Source organism: Colletotrichum tamarilloi (genome assembly GCF_030869305.1).
Source record: "Colletotrichum tamarilloi strain Tom-12 chromosome Unknown Scaffold_69.1, whole genome shotgun sequence".
Classification (NCBI taxonomy): Eukaryota; Fungi; Ascomycota; class Sordariomycetes; order Glomerellales; family Glomerellaceae; genus Colletotrichum; species Colletotrichum tamarilloi.
Window position 1 is genome coordinate 76,680 of NW_026849451.1, and position 22,626 is coordinate 99,305.

General features: G+C 52.9%; 9 protein-coding genes across 9 annotated transcripts; 5 read left to right on the plus strand and 4 right to left on the minus strand.

Annotated features, from left to right (window-relative positions):
- Window positions 1-231: 231 nt before the first annotated feature.
- On the plus strand, window positions 232-1,143 carry CTAM01_11892 (uncharacterized protein; the record flags this gene model as incomplete). The annotated part of the gene is made up of 1 exon (XM_060527901.1): window positions 232-1,143. One exon carries the CDS (start codon window positions 232-234, stop codon window positions 1,141-1,143), a length of 912 nt encoding a protein of 303 aa, XP_060377445.1.
- A 933-nt stretch (window positions 1,144-2,076) lies between these two features.
- On the plus strand, window positions 2,077-3,480 carry CTAM01_11893 (O-methyltransferase; the record flags this gene model as incomplete). The annotated part of the gene is made up of 4 exons (XM_060527902.1): window positions 2,077-2,407; window positions 2,473-2,599; window positions 2,656-3,122; window positions 3,173-3,480. 4 exons carry the CDS (start codon window positions 2,077-2,079, stop codon window positions 3,478-3,480), a joined length of 1,233 nt encoding a protein of 410 aa, XP_060377446.1.
- Window positions 3,481-4,338: 858 nt separating this feature from the next.
- Window positions 4,339-5,418, plus strand: CTAM01_11894 (NmrA-like family protein; the record flags this gene model as incomplete). Its single annotated transcript, XM_060527903.1, has 1 exon — window positions 4,339-5,418. One exon carries the CDS (start codon window positions 4,339-4,341, stop codon window positions 5,416-5,418), a length of 1,080 nt encoding a protein of 359 aa, XP_060377447.1.
- A 398-nt stretch (window positions 5,419-5,816) lies between these two features.
- CTAM01_11895 (uncharacterized protein) lies at window positions 5,817-6,981 on the plus strand (the record flags this gene model as incomplete). Its single annotated transcript, XM_060527904.1, has 2 exons — window positions 5,817-5,889; window positions 5,942-6,981. 2 exons carry the CDS (start codon window positions 5,817-5,819, stop codon window positions 6,979-6,981), a joined length of 1,113 nt encoding a protein of 370 aa, XP_060377448.1.
- A 157-nt stretch (window positions 6,982-7,138) lies between these two features.
- Window positions 7,139-8,318, minus strand: CTAM01_11896 (short-chain dehydrogenase; the record flags this gene model as incomplete). Its single annotated transcript, XM_060527905.1, has 5 exons — window positions 7,139-7,251; window positions 7,305-7,398; window positions 7,464-7,532; window positions 7,592-8,185; window positions 8,241-8,318. The coding sequence occupies 5 exons, from the start codon at window positions 8,316-8,318 to the stop codon at window positions 7,139-7,141; spliced, it is 948 nt and encodes a 315-aa protein (XP_060377449.1).
- Window positions 8,319-8,922: 604 nt separating this feature from the next.
- CTAM01_11897 (uncharacterized protein) lies at window positions 8,923-11,534 on the minus strand (the record flags this gene model as incomplete). The annotated part of the gene is made up of 3 exons (XM_060527906.1): window positions 8,923-9,536; window positions 9,589-9,866; window positions 9,922-11,534. The coding sequence occupies 3 exons, from the start codon at window positions 11,532-11,534 to the stop codon at window positions 8,923-8,925; spliced, it is 2,505 nt and encodes an 834-aa protein (XP_060377450.1).
- Window positions 11,535-13,669: 2,135 nt separating this feature from the next.
- CTAM01_11898 (amino acid permease) lies at window positions 13,670-15,563 on the minus strand (the record flags this gene model as incomplete). The annotated part of the gene is made up of 4 exons (XM_060527907.1): window positions 13,670-13,927; window positions 13,984-15,104; window positions 15,163-15,220; window positions 15,270-15,563. The coding sequence occupies 4 exons, from the start codon at window positions 15,561-15,563 to the stop codon at window positions 13,670-13,672; spliced, it is 1,731 nt and encodes a 576-aa protein (XP_060377451.1).
- An 819-nt stretch (window positions 15,564-16,382) lies between these two features.
- CTAM01_11899 (uncharacterized protein) lies at window positions 16,383-17,292 on the plus strand (the record flags this gene model as incomplete). The annotated part of the gene is made up of 3 exons (XM_060527908.1): window positions 16,383-16,474; window positions 16,784-16,880; window positions 16,996-17,292. The coding sequence occupies 3 exons, from the start codon at window positions 16,383-16,385 to the stop codon at window positions 17,290-17,292; spliced, it is 486 nt and encodes a 161-aa protein (XP_060377452.1).
- A 3,144-nt stretch (window positions 17,293-20,436) lies between these two features.
- CTAM01_11900 (uncharacterized protein) lies at window positions 20,437-20,754 on the minus strand (the record flags this gene model as incomplete). The annotated part of the gene is made up of 1 exon (XM_060527909.1): window positions 20,437-20,754. The coding sequence occupies one exon, from the start codon at window positions 20,752-20,754 to the stop codon at window positions 20,437-20,439; it is 318 nt and encodes a 105-aa protein (XP_060377453.1).
- Window positions 20,755-22,626: the final 1,872 nt, after the last annotated feature.

Sequence of the window (22,626 nt, forward strand, 5' to 3'; positions counted from 1 at the left end):
TCCCTCCTACAACCTAGAATGAACCAATAAGTTTCTCGCTCCTGGTCAGCGATTTGACGGGCGCGTCATCGCGCCCTTTGGTTGACACATTGACTCCCGATCTCCACATCATTGAAAGAATGAACGCAGTACTCCGTGAACGACCTCTTATACGACCACGTCCACCTTTCAACGTAACCATCAGTTGGATTACTCTTCTTCATTTCAAGTCACATTCACAAGTCATTCATAATGTCCAAACTCCCTCTCAAATCCCTCTCCCTCATCCTCTCCCCTTACCACGTCGGCCTCCTCAACAAAGGCCCCGGCGCCGGCCCAGCATTCCTCAAAACCTCCGGTCTCGACTCCACACTCCGCTCCCTCGGTCTCCCCGTCCACGAAGTCCAAGTCGAGCCGGTCGACGACCACGAAGGTGAAATCGGACGCAGCTTCGAGGTCATCAGACGAACCGCGAATCTAGTAGCGCAAGAACGCCGCAGGGGTTCGTTCCCGATCATCCTCGCCGGGAACTGCAGTTCCGCGGTGGGCGTCGCGGCGGGGCTTCACGCGTCGCGGGCGTCTGGAGATGGGGAGCTGGGGTGTGTGTGGTTTGACGCGCACGATGATTTTAATACCCCTGACACCGTTATGAGCGGGTACTTTGATTCGATGCCGATTGCCATGCTCGCGGGGCAGTGCTGGAAGGGTCTGTTGCGGACGGTCCCGGGACACGAGGCGATGGATTTGGAGCGGTTGGTGCATGTTGGTATGAGGGACGTGAATGACTTGGAGCGGGCCAGGGTGGAAGAGGCAGGGTTCGATGTCGTCTGGGGCAGCACCGAGAGGAAGGTTGATTTCGGTGCCGAGCCTGGGGTGGTGCTGCGGCGGAAGAAGCTTGGTGCTACGATGGTTCACTTTGATGTTGATTCTTTGGATACGTCCATCGGACACGCGAACCGGTTTGCTGCGCCGGGTGGGCTGTTGAGGGAGGACATTATCGGGTGCTTTGAGGGGATTCCGGAGACGACTGAGCCGATGTCTCTTACAGTGGCTTCGTTTGACCCGTCGTATGAGGGGGCTGAGAATCTTGCGGCGGTTGCGGTTGAGGCGATTAAGGTGTTTTTGCAGTCGTTGGTCAAATCGGGTGTGCTAGCTAAGCCGTGAGCCGTTTACTTAACAGTAATATGATAACTCAGGATGGCAATGTTTGTTTTCCAGCAGCCTTTGTCTCATTTCCTGCTCTCATTTGATAGTGGCTTTTCTTGATGGTTGGTCATATCACCAGGTCTCTGGCGCTCCGGGGCCTCGGATCGATGCCGGCATCCGATGAGTCTCGCTGGGGAAGATGTCAACGCTTAGCGAGGTCAAAACACCCGCGCGAGGAGCTCATTGGTTATTGAGCGGCGAGTCCGGTTCATACTGGCGTAGGTCTTGACTGCCGAAGAAAGATCCATGTATGTTTGCCTCCAAAGACTTTCGTTGACATTGAAGCTTGGGGATTTTAACAGCCTTACTCCCCTGCTAATGCATGCAGACGAGCGCCCACCACCAGAATGCGCTACCCATGTACTGGGAGAGATGTCAATGACATGGAGATTAACATTGATGATTGGAATTGGCGGTTGCAGAGTAGGACAACTCTGTTGAAGGGCGTATCTGCTCTTGTCTTCTCATAGCGAGGTGACACTTGTAAATAAGTACTTGGCCATATCACCATCGCCTCCAAAGGGAGTTGGTTTACATGGAGTCTCGTCCCCAGCGAGCCCACGATGTGCTCGCCTTCCTCTCGATGAATACAAGCATTGGTTACCAGGTTGCCAGCGACCACCCCTTCCAGGTTGGCATTGTCTGCAGCGATATTATGCAGTTTGCTACTATTTGGTTGTCGCGCCTAATCGGCATCCCTGTTCCAACGAAAGACGAGTTGGGTCGAGGTGTTTGCTTGACAATTCCACCAACACCAAGCTGTCGACTCTTCTCCAGTATAAAATGGCGGGTCCCGAGTATGTGACTTGTTTCTCGCGTAACTTTCGTCCCATCATCCTCGAAAAGCAGTAAAACAAAGTCCCCGATCGGCCGTCAGACTACTTCGTGAATATGGGAGAAATCGCGGCCGAAGCCTCTTTGGAGCTCAGAAAGCTCGCGGTGGATCTGCTCAATGAAGTGGATGCGTATGACACAGCCAACGTCTTGAATCCCAAGAGCGATCGCGACTTCAAGTCTAGTATTATCCAAAGAGCACAAGCCATCATCGACAAGCTCGAAGACACTCCACGGGAGAGGGCTATGAATGATTGCATCAAGGTCGGCGAAATGACCGCAAAGCAGCTCTTTAATGCTTGGGGAGTCTTCCAAAAGATCCCAGTACAAGGTTCAATTCCATACCAGGAGTTGGCTAGTAGTGTTGGATGTGAGCTGCAGCTGCTGGGTAAGATTACCACCGTACTCCTCGGTCTCGAGATGAAGGACTCATTATTGACTTTCCTGTCCTAGTTCGCCTCGCGTGGATGTTGAACTCCACTGGCATCCTGAAGCAAGTCGGTGAGGATGCTGTGGCCCATACTGAAAAGTCCAAAATGTTCATCAATGACAACCCGGACGGGGATCTCACCAGAATCGTGTAAGTGCTTGATTACGGCAATCCACGAGTCTCCTTACGAAAAGCTGACCTGTAAGCTTCGTACATGGCATGGTTTCATACGCCCAGTTCGAGAAGTACTTCCATGCCTACAGGCTCCAAGAACCACGAGGCCGAACACACGTTCCATACACCTTTGCGTACGGCCAGCCAGAGAAGAACGTTTGGGAGGTCTCTCTCCAGAATCCTGACGACAAGAGGATCTTTTTGCGTTCAATGAAGGCAATGGGAATGCTTCTTCCGGTCTGTGGCGTCTACGACTTCTCCTGGATCTCAGATGCCGCGCACTCAGGACCAGCTGACAGGCCCCTTTTTGTCGATGTTGGAGGCGGCAGCGGTCATGCCATGAGGATTATCTGCGACGACTATGATATACCATTCGATCGATGCGTTCTCCAAGATCTTGACACAGTCATTGGCGAGGTCGCCCAATCTCAAGATTCTATTGCCTCACTAGGAACGAAGTTGATGGCAATTGATTTTCACAAGGAACAGCCAGTCAAAGGTTTGCCGGTACTCTATCACTTCTCCAGAACGATGGCTAATATGAACCAGGTGCACTTGTGTACTATATTCGTTATTGTCTTCATAATTACAGTGATGACTTGGTGGTGGAGATCCTGGCCTGCATCGCAAGCTCCATGGCGCAGGATAGTCGTCTGTTGATCGCGGAGCAAGTCACGCCGAACCCGCCCTCGGCTCATACGGCAGCCATTGATCTTTTGATGCTGAGTGTCGGCGGTAAGGAACGGCCGAGACAGGTGTGGAAAGATGTTCTCGCCAAGGCCGGGCTGGGAAGAGTCGAGTTTTGGACATCACCGGGCAACCCGCATGGCATTATTGAGTGCTTCAAGAGATCTTGAACTGAGGTGGTTGCCTGCTTTGAACATGAGGCCTGCGTCGATGCGTTACTTAAAGTACTTTGCTTTTGAGAGTCGTCTTATCAAATCTCTCCGCGGTGAAAGCTTAAGCCATTGAAGCGCGTGTGAAGCCGGGGGCCTAATCCAACTTTCTAAGTAGGATCGATGACTTAGTCTTCGAAGATTGGTCAGCCAAAGATCATAGCCACTACCTGTCAAGCCATTGTGAGATCCGATTACTGATCAAGCATTTGGACATCACGTGTCTGGCGCCCTTCTCAAGACAAACACTTGGCAGAAAGGAATACAGGGTAATTTGGATGTTTCTGCTTCCTTTGACAGCGAGCCTCATTAGCTGCTTCCATCACCAAGGATCGTGGAATGGCAGCGCACATGCAACTGATGAAGCGTACCAGCTTTGGCAGGGACATTGGAGCAGAAAAATATGCAGCCTTCATTGTATTCTGATCCTGACGGTAGCTCTGGAAGAAGGCTGTAAGTGCCTTTGAAGCATTTGGGCCCGTGCTTTGTTTGCTGTCTGGTCATGTTTCCAAAACACCGTCTTCATTGGTGGTCGAGAAGGATCACTAATCACCTAATGTTGATTGAATAACTAATCAGTGAGAGCAAGTCTAAGCTTGTCTTCTGACTTCACGTTGCTTATAAACTACAGGTAAAATTACGTAGGGGATCCGACGGGAGGAGGCGAGGAAGTATCAAGTATCGCTTGTAAGAGAGATTATAAGAAAATGCCCCCGGCACCTTGCAGTGAGAAGAGCAGCATGCATTTGCGGTAATTGACAAGGATCACTATAGTAAGCGCAACTCATAACTCTCAAATCACTTAAATATCTCACCAATATGGCAAACCGCCGTATCTTCGTCATTGGTGCCACTGGTGCCCAAGGTCTTCCCGTCTGTCGAGGTCTTGCCAAGGATGGAGGCTACAGTCTGCGCGTATTGACGCGTGACTCCACCTCTGCGAGGGCGGCAGAACTCTCGAAACTCGGAGATGTTGAATTTATTGAGGGGACTTTCGCCAACGAAGATGACCTACGTAAGGGATTCGCCGGATGCTGGGGTGCTTTCATCAACATCGATGGCTTCAACTGCGGCGAGAAGGCAGAGACCTACTGGACGATCCGCTGTTACGAGCTGGCGGTGGAGCTCGGGATCAAATTCTTCGTCTTTGGAAATCTCGACTACGTTTACAAGAAGAGTGGCTATAACCCAAAGTTCCGGTGCGGACACTACGACGGCAAAGGACGTTTGGCCGAGTGGATGCTACAGCAGAGAAAAGGCAACAACATGGGTGTCGCCATCTTCACTACCGGCCCTTACATTGAGATGGCAATCTCTTCCAAGACGATCATGACGCCACGGGTCGAGAACGGGATTGTCACATGGAGAGTACCTCTTGGTGCAGGCGCAGTTCCCCACGTTGCCCTCGATGATTGCGAATATTATGCCCGTTGGCTCTTCGACCACCCCGAAAGATCTGATGGGATGGATCTGGAGGTGTCCATTGACCATATTCACTATGAGGACCTAGCAAAAGCGTTTGAAAAGGTCACGGGAAAGCCTGCTCAGTACATTGACACTCCCATGGACGTCTATTTCGACAACTTCCCAATCTCTAGCCAACCTGCGGGTTACAACGCTGATCCCACGGATCCGGCGACTATGTCAGTTAGAGAAAACTTCTCGGGCTTCTGGACAATGTGGACACACTCTGGGGGCAACAAGGGCGTCATTCAACGTGACTACGCGCTCTTGGACGAGATTCACCCAGAGAGAATCAAGACGGCGGAGGAGTTCTTCCGCAGAGAGAGTGAGAAACGTCGCCTCGCTGGTCTTGGGGAGCTTTTTGAAGTCATTGAGGCAAACAACCTTGCATCCATTCTGAAGCTTGGCGAGGATAACCGCAAGGGGAAGTTGTAGTTGATTGGAAGGGGATTGTGACTTGCGTAGCAAAATTGACGAGAATCGAGCAATTTACTTACCTTTGAGAAAGAGATCAAAATTGGCATCTTCAGGCTCCAGAAATATGCATATTAGTTTGAAGTTTCCGTGATAAGTGTTGAACTTTCGCGTTCGAGGCATTCGAATACACCTGACTTGGCATCCGGACATTGCGGAGATTAGGTTGTGCTCAATGTCCGTGACGCAGACTCACTCAACCTCCCCCCGTCAAACCACTTGTACAGCATTCTGAAAGTAAATCTGCATACGTCAATCTGTCGAGATACGCTTCGATCCCTTTCTTTGAACGTTGAATCAATTGCAGACCTCAAGGAGTCGGTAGTTCAGGTTTAGCTGTTTGTGACCACCACGTCAAAATGCCGCGCAGAAAGATGCCTGATGCGAAGGACCGTCGGAAGCGCCAAAACGCCGACGCCCAGCGGGCATACCGTATGCAACCTAAGAACCCCCATATGATGTATTCTGCTTACTGAAAAACCAGGCGCGAGGCAGAAGACCAAAGTCCGGCATCTAGAGCAGATGGTCGCCGCTGCGTGGGTAACGCAAGAACCAGCAGCGGAAGACTGCGTCAAGGAGGTTGTAACCTACCCTCCTACTCGCTATACGGTGGACGAGCCATCAAATAGCAAGGCAGACGCGTGTACTGCTTCATGCAATATTACAGCTTCGGATATTTACCGGGCGTTGCTATCCCTTTCAGCCCTTGAAAATAGGAAAGGCTGGGGCATCATAGTGAGGGAGAACTTTACACTTCGTGACGTTGTCAAGTACGGATTGATAGCCATGGGATACTCCATGGACCCTGTACTTTACGATAGCGCTTTGTCGCTGTCATCGCGTGAGTGGATCGCAACTGTGAAGGCGCGATGCGGCAGTGTCGACATGAGGCAGGTTGTCATTGCCGGCCTCAGGATACTGGCTCATCTTACGGCACCGAATGAGCAGCCGACACTTGAATGGCTCCAGCCAATTTGGCCCAGCCCCTCCAGAGGCGTCCTTCACCTAAGGTCAATTTCATACGCGTCGGCAATGCGTGCGATAGCAGCTCAGCTCAGCATAACGACAGAGTATCTGATGGACGAGAACGCGCAGTCACCATTCTACAGCATTGCACATAGTCCTCTGAGCGAACACGACAACAACTCAGGCGACAATGACACAGATCTTCAAAAGATCACTCCGGATCTGAGGCCGACTTTCATCCAGCGTGCTCGTGCTCATCATCCTTGCTTCGACTTGATCCCCTGGCCATCTTTCCGCTCCAACGTCATCGCACTCGCTTCCGAGGCCTCGCCGCAGATAGACGAGGATGACCTCTGTATCGACATGCTGGGCGGAGGAATTCAATGCTGGGGCTCCGTAATGGGCTCCATGCATGGGCGTGGGAACGGTGTGCCGTGGGATGGCCGCAGCTGGGAAGCGATGCCATGGTTTCTGGAGAAATGGAAAGGAGTAGTAAGAGACGATAAAGACGGCATAATACATAACAGTGCTTGGTGGAGGAGTATACGGGGCTGTTAAGAGGCGGGGAACCTTGTAAATGACCATATGTAATGGGCCTGTGTACAGATTTCGCAAATTTCTCTGGACAGGTAGGTTCTAGTTGTTATACACAGGGGAGAAGAGTAAGGAAGACCAAGAGCAACATGAGAAATCAGGATAGGGCAGCGCCAATCCATCACGAAGTAGTATATGGCCTGAGCTGTTCCTCCGTCCACTCCCAGTACTTCTTGCCTAGCTCTTTGTCGCGGAGATCCTGTCGTCCAACTGCGAGTTGACCAAACGGTACCACTGGAACTGTCGTCAGCATTATATTCAACTATTCCAATACCAGAGTAGCTTACCCCAGCCACCGTTGTTCTTCTCCGTGATGGTAGGGCTCAAGCCGGCAAAGAGCTCAGTGTATGCGCCATTGATCGGCTTATGCGCTAGGAAATTCTAGAGGACACATCAAAAGGTGGTTAGAAATAGAAGAGTTACAAGTTTTTGCGGGCACAATTTACCACAATGATCCGCTGCCACAGTGGCATGGTACGCTGCAAATCCGTCATAAAAATCCCGGGGTCAAGACTCTGCCGTCGCTATTAGTAGCCGCAAACGTCCAACAGCTCAGGGATGGCCACCAACTTACAACGCTAATGATTCCTTCGCCAGATACTCTTCTCGCGAATTCCGTTCCGTGCAAGACGTTACCGGCCTTGCTCCTCGCGTACTTTTGCACCTGGCCCTCGTCCTTTGCATAATCCATATTACTAAAGTCGATTGGCGGCTTTGGTGCCATGGCCGCCGTGCTAGAGGATACCCAGACAACTCGGACGGAGTCTCTGGGTGCAACCTTTGCCGTGCCGGATAGCACTGGGCGGAGGAAGTGGGTAAAGAGGAATGGAGCGAGATTGTTGGTGCCCAGTTGCAGCTCGTAGCCCTGGGCAGTTTTGGAACCCGGCGGTGGGGTCATCACACCGGCGTTGTTCCAGAGGACGTCAAGACGAGTTTCCTTGCTAAGAAATTCCTGAGCGGATTGCTTGATTGTGGTCAGGTCGTTCAGATCCAGATGGAGGTACTCGGCATGGCCGTGAGAATTGGGATACAGTTCCTTCAGCTCCTTGATCACGGCTGCGGTCTTGGCTTCAGACCGACACGCCATGTAGATTTTGGCGTTCTTCTGGTAGAGGATCTTGGTAAGTTCTTTTCCGAGGCCACCTGAGCTTCCTGTGACAATGAAAACCTATGTATGTCAGTTCGAACCAGTATGGATAAGTGGTATAGAATACGGAAGGTACCTTGTCGCTCTGATCGGGCAAATTTGCTTCGGTGAAGCTGGCCTTTGGCGGGAACATATTGCTTAATGCGCTACCCATTTTGCTGGATTTCGAAATGCTTGAGACGTTTACAGGGCTCGATGACGACTCGTGCCAAATAGATCATGATCGTTCACGTTTTATATACGACTCTGTAATGTATGATGGTCTTGGGTCTACTTTCAGTTCCGGCTGGCTCAGCTGCAGTCAACGTAAGCATCTATCAACAATAGGGCCGGGTAAGTTGGCTAGAGACGAAAACGAATCGTACAGCAGGGAGAAAACAAGCGGCATGCCACTACACAGTATGCAAAGCTCCATAATATGCAGTCAACGTAAGCAAGTAAACCTTAATTCAAAACCTCTTGGGATCCCGGCTCCCGGTCTTTGGCTGGCCCGCTTATCTCCGGACTTGCACCCCGGGACCCCGTGCCTTGAGTTTGGGCCGGGGCCGCAGCGATATAAACCATTGTCTATGGTGGGATGCCCATAGGCTTGATACGACGGCTTTATGACATCGTTACGAACCGACACCCTCCTAATACAAGGCAAAAACTGCTGTCAATGATGAATTGATAGAATGATTGGGTATCTTGAGTACTACATCAATGGAAAAAAAAATGAGCAATAAGAGTCCAGCAAATGGCGCAACATGCCCATCAGCTCATGGAAGGTAGCTCAGAACGCTCGCGTCTATCCTCTGGCTATTTGGATCTTGGTAGCCTTCTAGTCCGTAGTATGGCAGATCGTGTTGCTGTGCCCCGAGCAACTCCATCACAGGTGTGATCGTAGCCGGTTCTTGAGTTGCAAAAGAAGGATTGAACTCCAAGCCCAGATTCTGCCCCTTAGAGGGCGACTGCGACTCTGGATAAGGAATATCGGCAAGAAAACCAAAGTCGAAGTCCGGAATAGCGGGATCACCAAATATGTCCAACGGATCCGGAATCTCTGGCGTTGTGCCGCCAGTCGTCATGGTTGACGGCGAAGCGTCGGTCGCCGTGAAGAAAGACGCTGCCATCTCGGAGCTTGAAGACGCATCAACACTCAGCGCTTCTTGCAGTCCTCGCTCTTGGTTCTCAAGCTGTTGGTAGCCCTTGAACAGCGTGAGCTGGAGATTCCGAGCAATGTCAATGACCTTTTGCTTCATCCCTTCCTCGACGAAACTCAGCTCACGCTCGACCTCTTTTTCAAGCTGTCGGCGGACCAGCGGTGGAAGTTCACGGCGAAGATAATCTTCGTAGCCTCCCAGATTCTTCTCGGCGTCCTCTGCATTATGGTCTGCAAGAATTACAGTCAGTTCCTGCTTCCATCGGTAGGGGCATAAGCTTACACGGTGACGGAATTTCCCGCTCTCTCACGTCAGGGAAGAGGATACGGTAGACTTGAATCCACTTCTCCGCTTCGGTGAGTTCTTTGACCGACGTCTTCTTCCGAGAACGAAGCTTCTTCTCTTGATCCTGCGTGATGCCATCCAAGACTTCCGGTTCGCGTACGTCACAGGCGTCCAGCGAGCGGGCGTGGGCTTGCAGAGCCAGTTGGGTCTCGAAAGACTGCGAGCACCGCGGGCACGAGAACTTTGGAAGAGAGTGCTTGCGATAAATGTGCTCCCTGACGGGTCGTTAGCAGTGAGTTGAGATCATGTGGGAAGGGAGGATCAACGTACTTGATACGGTGAACTTGGTCCCAGCCTGGCCCACAGCATGGTCGCTGGGATTTGTACTTCCTCGGATTGTGCTTGAAGAAGGGACACGCAAGTTTTGCGCCCACAATGGCGTCTTCCTGGACTTTGGACAGTTTCGCTCGGGGCAGTTGATTTCCTTCGTCCTCTTCCTCTTCTTCACCCGGCGCTCGACCGCCTGCAGACCTGTCGTGTTTTCTCAACGAGTTTTCCTTACGCCCCCTTTTGCCTGTGTGCATAGTCACTGTGCTGGTGTCACCCGCTCCTTTCTCTGCCGGTATTTGCCGTGAAGCTCCTGCCGGGTGCGAAGGAGCGGGTGATCCTATAATCGGCCACGCTGCCGAGACGAAGGATCGAGATGTTGATTCTGGAGCAGCACTCCGTTTGCCAGAACGTGAGACTTCTTCGACCTCGCTTGCCCCCCTAGCAGTGTAGCCTGATCGCGACTGCACCTGCTGCGGTGGTATTAGTGCTGGAACTGGTGGTTCTGTCGCTGATGCTAGTGGTGGTATCCCCGCAAAATCTACCGTTGAATCGGAACTTGGCACATAGGTCGCAGATAACTGCGACCCTCGTCCCATTGGCGGCGGTGGTCTTTGCATTGAAGCCCCTCCACACTTTAACACTTTTCGTGGCTTCATCTTTGAGACTCGCGGGGGCGGCGGTGGGAGAGCAATGTTTGAATGTCTGTGGCGAGTGACGGGTGCAGGAGCACTAGGAGCTGGAACTTGACGATACATGAAGCTTTCGAGTTCATGCCCTCTTGAAGAGCTCGCCGCGCTAGTAGAAAGACTTGCCAACATTGTTGGACTGGACTCGGGGAGGGCCTCGTCTGCAGCATCGCCGCCAGGGGCAGCTTCCAACAAGGCTTCCTCTATTTGCGTTTCACTCCCTTGCTCCTCCTTCTCTCGCTTGACTTGCTTCTTTATGTCAAGCCAACTCATGAATGATGACATGACCCTATCGACTATGAGGCGTTGGACCTTCTTTGTAGGGTCTTCGTTCTGAATCCCTGGCTCATCCTCTGCATTAGACGCGCTGCTCGCGGTGTCGCCTTCAGACATCGCGCTTGATCTCTCGAGCGATTGGTGACCGGGACCCCGGAGCTGGGTCGTGATATCGTTCTGTGAGAACTCTGACTTGACAATTTGATCTGCGTCCAATAAACGATTTTCGACGACTTCCCTCAGCGCGTCATAAGCTGCGCCATGTCCATGGTTGTCCGTATCTTTGACCTTCTTTTTCTTCCTTTTCATCGTCAAATCCAGGGGCGAAGAAGATTTCTGGGTAGTTTCCGAATGAGCAGACTCTGCATCAAATGCGGTAGAATTTGTGCTGAATCCTCGCTTCAGGTCTGGTGAAAGTCGTTCTAGCTTGACAGGTTTCTCGCCTTGAGTCTCTAGGGTGGCTCGCAGAGAGTCTCGAGATGGGATTTGAGCGGAAGCGGCCGGATCCGGCTTTTTGTCCCCCTCTTGGAGCTGAGCGGAGATGACTTCGACATCAACGTGCATAGCATCGCTTGGATGAGATGAGCCGTCAGACAGGTCTCCATCATCGTCGAAGGGAGCCTTGCCCTTATTGGGGGGCGCGGGGCTCATTGTGGCGCGCTATGTACAGGCCCTGTCTGTACAGCGAGGTGAGGTAAGCTAAGGCCGATTCCGAAAGATAGAAGTCGAAATTCAGACGTTGAACCGAACGGATCAGATACGAAATTGAGGTAAATCAGAGCTTGGAGATGGGTGAGATGCTCAGCTTTGAAGGGGGAAATGGCTGTGGTGAGTTGTGCGCCGCTGCGCAAAACTCGGGGGGCGCACTGCGGCTGAGTGGACCCACATGGCCGAGCACCGCGCCCCACTGCCTGTACCTGCCGGCCGGCTCTCTACCTTACCGATTCGACGCCCGCGTTGTAATGGAGAGGCGAAGTTATGTCTTGCAAGAATACAGAGGTAATATGCAGTCACTATAGAATGAGAGTAATTTTATGTGATTCACTGTCAGAGCGGGCAAACACATATGAGTCTGTTGCCAAGAGTACTCTCAAGGCACTTTTGTCTTGCTTGTTAGGTACCTTGTTGCCGATGTATTCCACATATCAATGTTACCCTGGCAGATTCTCATGTTCGTCTCGTGTAAGTTTGAAATATTTTCGAAGCTTGCCTTCCTCGAGAACTCATCACTCCCTTGCAGAAAGGCTTCATTTTCGTCATCTATCTTACTTATCCGTGTATACTCTGGCAAGGTAAACGACGCTTTCCAAGGCATACAGATGGGGTCTTCATCAGGGTAGACATGCCTTTAAAGGGAGGAAACCTGAGCCAGTCAAACAAATTTCATCGTATCACATCGTGTACCTTAGATAGGGATGCTTGATGATAGAATTAAATTACCTAAGCATTTGGTAGCAGTGTAGTGAAAGTCATATCTGGAAGCCTGGGCTAGCAGATGTCTCTATGCTTGGTGCTAAGTGCGCCATTCCTGAAGCACGTCGTCCTCTCATCTTATAAATGACAGAGTAAGATTTCAGAAGCAATTGCGACTATCAGTGAAAGCTCAGCAGATGGGTTGAACATTGCCTGTCTCCCATCAAAGAGGCAATTCAGTAAGTTCAGGCGTGGGTCTGACATGTCCTCCAGCGGGGCGTTGTGGGGAGACGTGTGTCAAAAGGGCGCCGGAATGACATGTAGTCAACGCTGTGGTATGCTAAGGCGTTTTTGTCACCCTGTCACGCAGATTGAGCGTTGTTTAAATGAACCCCAACAGCCGTCTTTTGATGTTTTTGTAAGGTAAAAGGCCACGATGGAGCAACCAGAGCAAGGCTCTTTCCTGGTATGCCATTTACTCAATGACGCCTTCCCTCGAAAATCTGGAATCATTCCATGCCATTCCATCAGTTCTTTCCGGCCCGGGGATACTCCGTCCGACTTCCATCGCAATCTATTGCCCGGCTGCCTCCAACTACGACTGACAGAGTTGTCTAATACTCACCAATGCGGCAACATCTATCTTGTTGATTAACCAGCCCGACAATCCTCACGAGACCTCAGAATCACCGTGCCGCCACCCGATATCGCATTCCGATTTTACTAGGTGTTCTTCTGGCCCTGTCAGTTCCTCGGGATGGGTCACTGAATCCGGCTAGGCCTTCTTCCCAAGAACTATCTGTCGACCGTGAACCCCCTACGCCGAGAGATATCAAACAAGCCGGACCAACCATCTCCAGTTACCGCTGTCCGACAATCGGGCATCACCTGCTCTTCTGGGCTGGTCGCCCTTATCTTCACCAACAACGCTCGCCTACCTTGTGTTATCGCTGCTGTTGGCATGGGCCACTGCTGAACTGCCGCTGCTCTCCGAGATAAGGCACACACTTGGCCTTGGCATTCTCTTGGTTGGCGGCACAGCTTCTGGGCTTATAACTGCGCCATAACCCACAGCTTCAGAGATGCCAACCAGATCTCTTTTGAGAGTGGTTCACGGCGGAATATACAGACAATCCCCTTGTTGCTGTCCTAGCCAACACACAATGAGAGCATGAATTGCAACCGGTACTTTCAACGCATGGTAGGATATGAGTATGAAACAGATTTGATATCAAAGCACTTGTGGTATCTTCATTTTGCTAACAATTACCAGGACGGTAGTCCCATCCCGATCATCCTCAACGCAGGATTTTGATTAAAATATACATGAATGCGACAGCACGTAGTTCCCCCTTTGGCAACAACAACACCGTTTACCACACCTTGTGGAGTGCGCGCCTCCATGCGGGGAGCGAGGCGATGTGTGCACGGTATGCGTGGATCTCGTCCCAGTCAAGCTCACGTCGGCCAGTGTCGACATCCATCTGGGCAGTGCGGAGCCAGCCAGTGCGCTTCCAGAAGAAACCACCAAGCCAGAACACGATGACGACAGGAAGGGCGAGATACGACTTGAAGAAGCCTTCAGCGTCATTAAGCTCGGTCGTGCCAGGGGGTGCGATAGCAGTGTAGAACTGTGGATTCTTGTCAGCATGCCATCTCTGATCCCGCCAAAAGGTTTTTTATTTACCTGAGCAGCAAGCACAACGAAGCAGAGGAAAAGTCCGATCCAGGAGCCGGTGACGCCACCAATGGCCTTGAACGGGATCTCGTCGACAGTGTGACCGTGGTAGGCCCACGCTTTGCGGAAGCGAATGTGCGCCAAGCAAATGGATCCCCAGGTAAAGACCGCAGCCAAACCGGAAAGAGCCAACAACCAGTCAAACACAACAGGGCCGCTCGCGCTGAGGTTGATATACGCCAAGGGTGAGAAAATGATGACAGCCAGCACGGAAGGCAGCGGACGTCCTGATCTGTCAATGTAGGTGAAGATCTTGGGCGCGTAGCCCTGCTGGGCCAGGGCAGTGAGGGTACGCGAACCACCGTAAACGCCAGACACACCAATCGACACGACAGAGACGAGGATAACCACGTTCATAAAATGGTCGAAGCCCACGAGACCGGCGTACTTGCCGACCAACACAAAGGGAGAGGCCTTGACGTCAGAGTAGGCAGACTCGGAGAGCAGCGCAGGGTCATCGGAGGGGATCAACAGACCGACGAAGAACAGGCCCAGGATGTAGAAGAGCGAGATACGCCAGAAGACCTGCTTGATGGCACCGGGAAGCGACTTGACGGGGTTCTTGGCCTCGGCGGCAGCAAGACCAACTAGCTCAGTTCCGGAGAAGGAGAAAGCGGCCGTGACAAAGACGGAGCAGAATCCCTTGAAACCGTTGCGGAATGCGCCCGGATCATACCACGTCTTCGCACCCTGGTATTCGCTGTATCTGCCGCTAGACGGTCCGCCACCGAGGACAAGGACGAGGCAGATGATCATGAAGATAACAGTGGCCGCGAGCTTGAGGCACGACGACCAGAATTCTTCCTCAGCGTATCCAATAGATCCGAAAATGTTGATGATGATAATGACGACAAGGAAAAGTGTAATCCAGACGGCCACGTTGACAGTGTCATTCCAGTATGCGACGACAAGACCAGAGACAGTCAGCTCAAGCGGTAGCACAATAGCCCACTGGAAGACATAGTTCCAGCCCATGGCAAAACCCCAGGAAGGATCGATGAAGCGAGTCGAGTACGTGTAGAAGCCACCAGAGACGGGATACATAACAGCGAGTTCACCCAAGGCGTACACTGCACCTTGTCAGAGGCTTCTTCAGTGTACGAGATTGGCAGGGATTATCAGACTTACCGACGTTGAACATCATGATACCCACGAGAAGGAAGTCGATCAAGAGCGATCCGGGGCCCTGCTTCAGCGTTAGAAACCACCGTTAACGAGAGATACGGAATACTTACACCCTTGCTCAGAGCACCACCGGAACCGACGAAGAAACCAGCACCAATGGAACCCCCAATGGCAATCATGTGGAGATGGCGAGAGCTCATAGCGCGGTCGAGTTCGACGATGCCGCGACCGTAATCCTTCTTCGTGAAGGATTTCAAGTTGAGACCATTGCGTGTTGCCCAGCTGTCCTCGCTGATATCGCCTCGAATCTCCTGTCCACTGCCGGTGTCGTACCCAGGAAGGCCACCGGTGGCCTTCTCATCGGCCTCGACCTTGGTGGGCACAACCCCTTCTGGTGCAGCCATGGCGATGAATTTCGCGGCTTTATGGGGTTACACAGACAAGCAGTGTCTGTTACAAAAGAATGCTGCGGGAAGAGGGCCCGAGAAGAACAGAAATGACGGAGAGGGATGGCTGTCGAACACGAGACAAACCAGATCAGATGGGGGAAGGGGGGAGGTTTATGAAGGAAATGCCAATCGAGAGCACAGAAACCGGCGCGCAAGGACTAAGGGTTCTTGTCAAGGGCGGCAAGCGGATCCAGTCATGCATGGAAAGCCGATAGGCTGAACTTGGTTGACGATGGAAAATTACACACAAGAGAAGGAGGGAGAGATGAGGGTCCAGGGCCGATTGAGTATCAAGCTGGTCTATCCAACTTTGCCCCCCTCTCGACGGGCGACAGACGCAGATCTTGGCAAGGACAGGATATGGCAGGCTATCCTGGCAGCAACCCCCGTTACTTGTTGCATACGACTTGGGGGAGGGATGGAGGCGATTTGTCTTTTGGTCGTGCTTCGATACGTACCAAGTCCAAGGGCAGGCCAGCGGGAACGAGCGAAACCTTCCCCGTCGTTGAGTCTACTGCGTAGGCACTCCTCTGTGTTCGTACGGAGCACTACTGTCTGGGCGAGCTGAGGACGAGATACCTGGTGAGTTAGGCGGACTGGCTGCGGACAGCTTTCCGGTATGCATGATGCACTAACGAGGAACCCAGGCACGGGTACAAACCCATATTCGGCCGAAGAAAGGGCAAGCCGTCGCAGTCGCAGTCGTAACGAAGTGGATTTGGACGAGACCCCGTCGCCAGCGACCGTGACCTGGGGGAGACGAGAACCACAGCAATGGGATGTCACCCTGCTCTCCACCGTGGCACCGAGACATATGCGTACGCCCCAGCCGGGCGATTGAGAAAGCCTGAGAGCCCCCAGATAGCGTGGGTTGTGCTGGTTGGCCAATGGGCGACTTGTCACTTGAAGCCGTTAGCAAATGGCTCCGAAAAAGTGGCCGCCCCTCCTATTGTCCATTGCGCGCTGCCTCCTCAACGTTATCTCAGGATCCAGTCCGACCCTCCTCCTCTCGAACCTGTCTGTGGGACTGGGGCCCTGGGGGGCATATGTGAAGTGGAGAGCACGAATCTTTGGGCCCGGGTCGGTGAGGGGAGATGGTCCACGCAGAGGTCCAGGTCCACGACGCTGGAGACGAAGCCAGGAGGCTAGCCTGCGTTGCAATCTGCGTGCTATAGTACACAACAGTCTCTGCTGCGATTCGGTCACTCTGTCTTCCCGGTACACTGGAAATCGTCGAAGTCGAGGAGGCTCATCGGGAAGAAAATCCTGCAGGTAAGCCACACCAATGATGTCCAACCAGGCTTCTTGCCAGGGTTGCAGCGGCTTTTGCTACACTTCTCGGCGCGGCATTCACGGAAACTGGCTGTTCCCTAACTTCCCTTTCAAGAGCTTGGGTTGCCAAGAAGTCGACTGCGGCCAGACAACTGGCTGGTCCGAGAATGCATGTGGTGTGGGTGGACCAGGGGGTGCTGATCTTGGCCGCCCCAGGTTTCCATCATCCTTGAAGAGCCCCGACGTCGTGCAGCCGACAGAGCCAACGACCGCGGCTGGCACAAAGTCTGACCTCGATGCCTCAACTTTAGCGTACTTGCTGCACTGGCAGCGCTACCGCATGATGGCTTGTGATAGTGCAAGTTACCCAATGCGACAGATACACGCAACGTCATCGTTTCTTTTCGAATGAAGAAATCCTGTCGAGCCAGTGTTTGCGCATGAGAAATGGAGGAGAGGTTCCAAGGTAATACGGCCTGCCGGTTCAGCACTGCGTTTCGTTTCGATCGCAGATAGTTGGAACGGGGAGTTTTCTCTTCTGCAATCAACAGGGGAAGAGTACTACCTTACGCAGCAGGTGGAATCGGTCCCACCCCTGGTCGATAGCTCCCGGTGTTCCCATCCCTCCCTGCAGAACACGACAACTTCGCGTCGTCGCCGGCGTAGGCCCTATCGCGCGGCTGTGTTGGTTGCGACAGTTGGTTATAATGTAATATGGTTGACTAGACATGATACGTCTGCGACAAAAACCCCCATCCGGCAGAGGTCCTACCAGTTCCCCGGGTGAAGAGGCGCAGGTGACAATAGCCACTCCTCTTCGACAACAGGGTTGATGACAGAGTGTCGCCTTTGCGTCTGGTGATGTGCCGCTGCGTGTCGATGGAGATGCGGCGCTTTCGGAACCAACATCAACCGACCTTGACAAGTGGCAATGCGATAAGCTGTTTGATGGTGTTCTCGGCTCATCCCATAGGCCGGCACGTTTCGAACCAGCCATCAGTGCGCCGTCAGCTTTGCCTACTTGTCTGCCTACCTTCCTTATGTGCTTACTTTTACCTACTCTTTGGTTCCTAGTCATCCAGTATGAACGGCAAAGGGGGGCAGAACTTCTAGTCTCTCGCGCCAGGAAGGTCGATGGTGGCAGCACCACATGTCTGCGACCCCCCTCCCCTTCTTCCGCCAATTCCAATAACCTGCTTAACTCTGAATATCGGTCATTTCGGTCTCTAGCCATTGGCGATTGCCAACGCCCTATCATCCCCTGCGACCACTATTCTGCAATGGCTGCAGTAGGTCGCATCCTTTGGGCGGCGGGTGACAAGCGAATCCCAGCATCACTGCATGGCCAGGCAGATCAAGACCTTCTACTCGTCCTTCTAGCGTCCTTCCATCGGGTCCTCCCTCCAATAATGTCACTCACACGCTTCGCTGCATCTCGATTTGTTAATCTGAGGGGCATTGTGATTCTGGCTGAGACTCCCGCGAGTAGCACCCACAAAGTCAGCATATGAAGTCATTTGCTTCGTTATCTATACTTCCGGTATCAAACAGGTGGAAGTTCGAAACGGGATGCTTATCTACGCCGCAGGATCATGGATCCCACTGCCAACGCCAGAAGCACCACACATATGCGGATCCAGTTCGAACATTGGGCTGCCGTACCCACCATGTATCCGTACCCTTGCTCGAGGAACCTAACTTGGGTCCAGTTTAATTGGGGTGAACTCGGGGAAACAGCCAGGAGCGTGTGCTGACCCAGGTGAGTCCGCGTGCGGTGTCGGTCAGGGGGAGAGGGGAGTGAGGGGGAGACTCGGGAGAGGGAATTCCCTGGGCCTGGGATGAAGCCGCAAGCGCGAATTTCTCACGCAATTGCAGGCAACCTAATCTTCCATTCGTACGGCCGCCATGAACGCGCTGGATGGACTGGGATTTGAACGACATGGGAGCGATGAGTTCCCGTACACGACTCATGACATCCGCATCGCACATTGCTACATACAGCTCTTGTCAGAGTAGTCATCTTTCGAGCGAGCTCGCTGGGATTCATCTAGACTTCAACGTGGTCGCATCCCAAGAAACATCTTCGTCGGTTCGATGAACAGGCACCCTTTTTTTCCTCCTTTTCCTTGCGGTCAGTCTGAAGTGAACAGCTCGTCCGAACAATCTCGCCGAACTATTTAGGCCTGCAGTATAGTCCGCGTCTGGTTGCAGCGCCAACGCGACCATAACATTCCCAGCCCCAGGAGGCAGGCAGTAATGATGAGAAATTACCCACATTGGCGGCACGGCAGTCGCAGACGCCCCGTATTCGAGATTACTCCGTGTCAAGAGGCCTCGAAGCGGCAACTAGCTCCTTTCCATGCCTCCTTGGCTGCATCAGTCAGTATCTACCTTACGGATGCAAATTAGCGCTTCTTTTGCTATGCAAGCTCGCAAAGTTTATGGGCAGATTTGATGAGGCGGCGACGGTCCATCCCGACTGCGTGCCTACTGCAGCCACACGGTAACCGAACAGCCCTGAGCCTGGCGAACAAGGCCAAGAGTAAAGCGCGCTTGATGGCGTGACAAGGTAACAGTGGTAGGGATTTCGATTCCTCGGTTAGGGCCGAGAGGCGCTGCGCTACCAGAAACACACCATCAACGTCTTGTTGGCTTTGGAGTTGGCGGCAGATTGACTTTCTCAAAGACAAGCTGTATTCGTACCTACGTGATGCGTGGTGAAGCCATCCACGCCGACCCCGTGTCATGGCCCACGCTTTCTTTCGACAGCAGGTGTGGAGGAAGTGGGCAGTGTCCGGACCATGAATCCAATCCATGGTGATGGATTAGCATCCTCTGGGGAAGCCAAGTGAGGTGCCCATTCGCGCGCGAGAAGAATTTTGTACGTAATGGCGTGCGTTTGACGTTGGCCTCTGCTCTCGCTTCTTATCTCTCCAGACTCCAGTTTAATTGTAGCACTACGGACATGTGGGTGGGACGAGAGACGAGACGAGGGTCTCCTGCATTCGGACTGACCGAAGATCGCAACGAATGGATTCAAGGACCCGCTTCGAATTGGGGGACTCTTCCCTCTGGGTGGTGGGACAATCTCACATGGCTACGGGGTTTGGCTGATATCGGAAATCAGCGTCGACGACTGTCAGCAGAGCAGCCGCGCCCTTCATCCGTGCTGGTTCCTATCATGAACTGATCGACATCCGACGAGAACGAACGACTCGGAGTTGTCGCGAGTAAAACCTCGAAGACTCGCATTCGGGGGTAGAGTTCACGACAAACGATGTCCGTGCAGCAATTACCTTATTTCGATTGATTATCTAATTATTGGTGGTCCGTTGGAAACATCATGTCCAGCACACTTCGTTTGATGCGTCGTTGATGTTGTTGTTGCCGCACGCCAATAGTAGCATCACCAGCTGAAAAACAGGCGTTGAGAAGCGACGGCTTCGGACATTTTACTCATGCGCCAAGATCGCGTCAGACTCGATCGCCTAGTCTCTTCCAACATCGAAGCTGAAGGCGAGGCGACCGTGGTCCTGGACACTGAAGCCCTGGCTATCTACCCGTTCGTCTGCGGCCTGCGGTCTTTGAGAGTGCGATGACGAAGAAGGAATGCCGCTGCCAGCCCAGGCTTCCCCCCCAGAGGCTTGGGCCGTTTGATTGATCGCCGTGGCATGGCCAAGGGCTGCTGCAGACTGATAAGGCACACACACACAAACACTCTAGGCTTGGAGGAGGAAAGGTTTCCGGTTGGCAAGCTCATCTTCCAGGGCTGAACGCCCGCAGCGCAGGGTAAAGGGCGGCGGGAAGGGAGGACGGCTTGGCCGACGATGCGCTCTCCTGGCCTTGCCTTGCCTCCCGGTCGATTCGGTAGCATAGCGGCGGCTTCTTATCTCTTGATGCTCACTCGCGCCGAGCGGATGACTACTTTAGATAGGCAGTAGAAGCCAGGCCTCCCCTCCCCCTTCAACCCCCCCGGCGGACAAGTTGTCTAGCATGATTTCCGAAGCCCTATGAGGCTGCAGGGCGCAGAAAGACGTTGGCTATCGACTATTCACATTTGGCCTAGTCTTGGCTAGGATATTTTCGATGCTTTCCGTGAGGGGAGCCCAAAAGTCGAGCTTCATCCGGTCACCGAGATGAGGTAGCCGGGTGATGGGTGTACCTACCTCAAATCCGGCCGGCCTCGACGTGTGGGAAATCCTCTGAGACAAGCACCAAAGGATCTACGTCTGCGTCAATTGATCGGCGACCTATGAAGGCAAGGCACGTTGAGATTAAGTCGCGTCAGGATTGTATATCGGAAAACGTTAGTCGGCATCGGATGCAAGCGAGATGGATTTGATTTGCGTCACCCATTTCATTCAGCCGCCAATGAGCACCAACGGGCCCGGCGTCGAAGGCTGATTCTCTCGCCGTGCCGCTCTTTTGCAGCAAGCCACGTTTGAAGAGCGCGGTCGCGGTCGCAGTCGCAGTCGCACTTTATCACAGACAGACAGACAGACAGACAGACTGCCGAGGTGGATGATATGAAAGAAGTGAGAAGACGTTGCTTTTCACGGCAACGGCATGAACTCGGAATTGACAAACATAAATTGACGCATACTTCGTTTATTTTACCCCGGAAACCACTTTCCCCGCGAATCCACGGCTTGGAAGTTTGGTAACTCCAGCAAAGAAACTCCATCCATTACTTGATCAAAACCACTTTTGCCGACATCTCATTACGTACGGACTTGAAGAGTCGAACCCGGGACATCTCCACATCGGCATCTCATCTCGCTGCCTGTCTCCAGTTTCCCACGTTCCCGTCTCCAAAGGTTCCAGACTTCCAGACTTCCCAGCGAAAGAGAGAAAAAGAACCCGCCAGCCCGCACGGCGGCGCATTGCGCACGCACTTCACGCACGCGAGCGCTGGAGCAGAGAGAGAGCCGGGCTCCATTTCCCCGCGATTTCCACACCAAAATGGTCAGGTCGTGACACATCCGAAGCTGGCCGCGAACGGATCAGTCCCCGGGCAATCGGACAGACGAATACCTACGTAGTAAGGTACAAATCTAAAACAATTACGATTGACTTAGCTGTACAGAATTATGGATCCATCAGAGACATTTACGACAAATCGCCCGGATTGAGGGCCCGCGTGACGTTCAGCGGCAGACGATCCCTCACGCATGGGGACGATGACGAGGAGCAGCACTTTCGAGTCTACTGTCCCAGTCTACTCTCGAGTGCATCAACTCGCCTCCGCCATATGAGCCGTCTCTGACCGTCTCCGCCTCCGCACCCGCGAAGCTCGCCCCTACCGCTAATCGACCTTACCCCGCCTTTCTTCCTCTAGTAACCTAGTGTCCGTCGATCAGTCTGGCGAGGAGCGATAAAGAAGCGCTGAGCGCACGCAGTCGTTTCGAAGGCGACGAGGACGAGGGGTGTGGAGGGGGTGGAATGCCGCGGCTCGGGGTGCAGGGTGTGCGAAGACACTGCTGGTGAATGTTGGAGGCGACGACGAGGATAGGTTGGCGGCGCTGAGGGATGCTCTTGATTGTTGTGAAATTGAGAGCGGCGGGTGTCCATCTTCTTTTCCATTACTTTAGGAGAGGATGCTGTTTTCTCGGGTGCCGTTATTCCGATACAAATGGGTATTGCTTGTCGAGTGACGGCGCGTGTAGTTTAAGTGGTACGAACGGGAAACCGCATCTTTGGTGTCCTCGATCCCAACGTTGCTTTTTCACAGGCGAGTTTGTGGTCG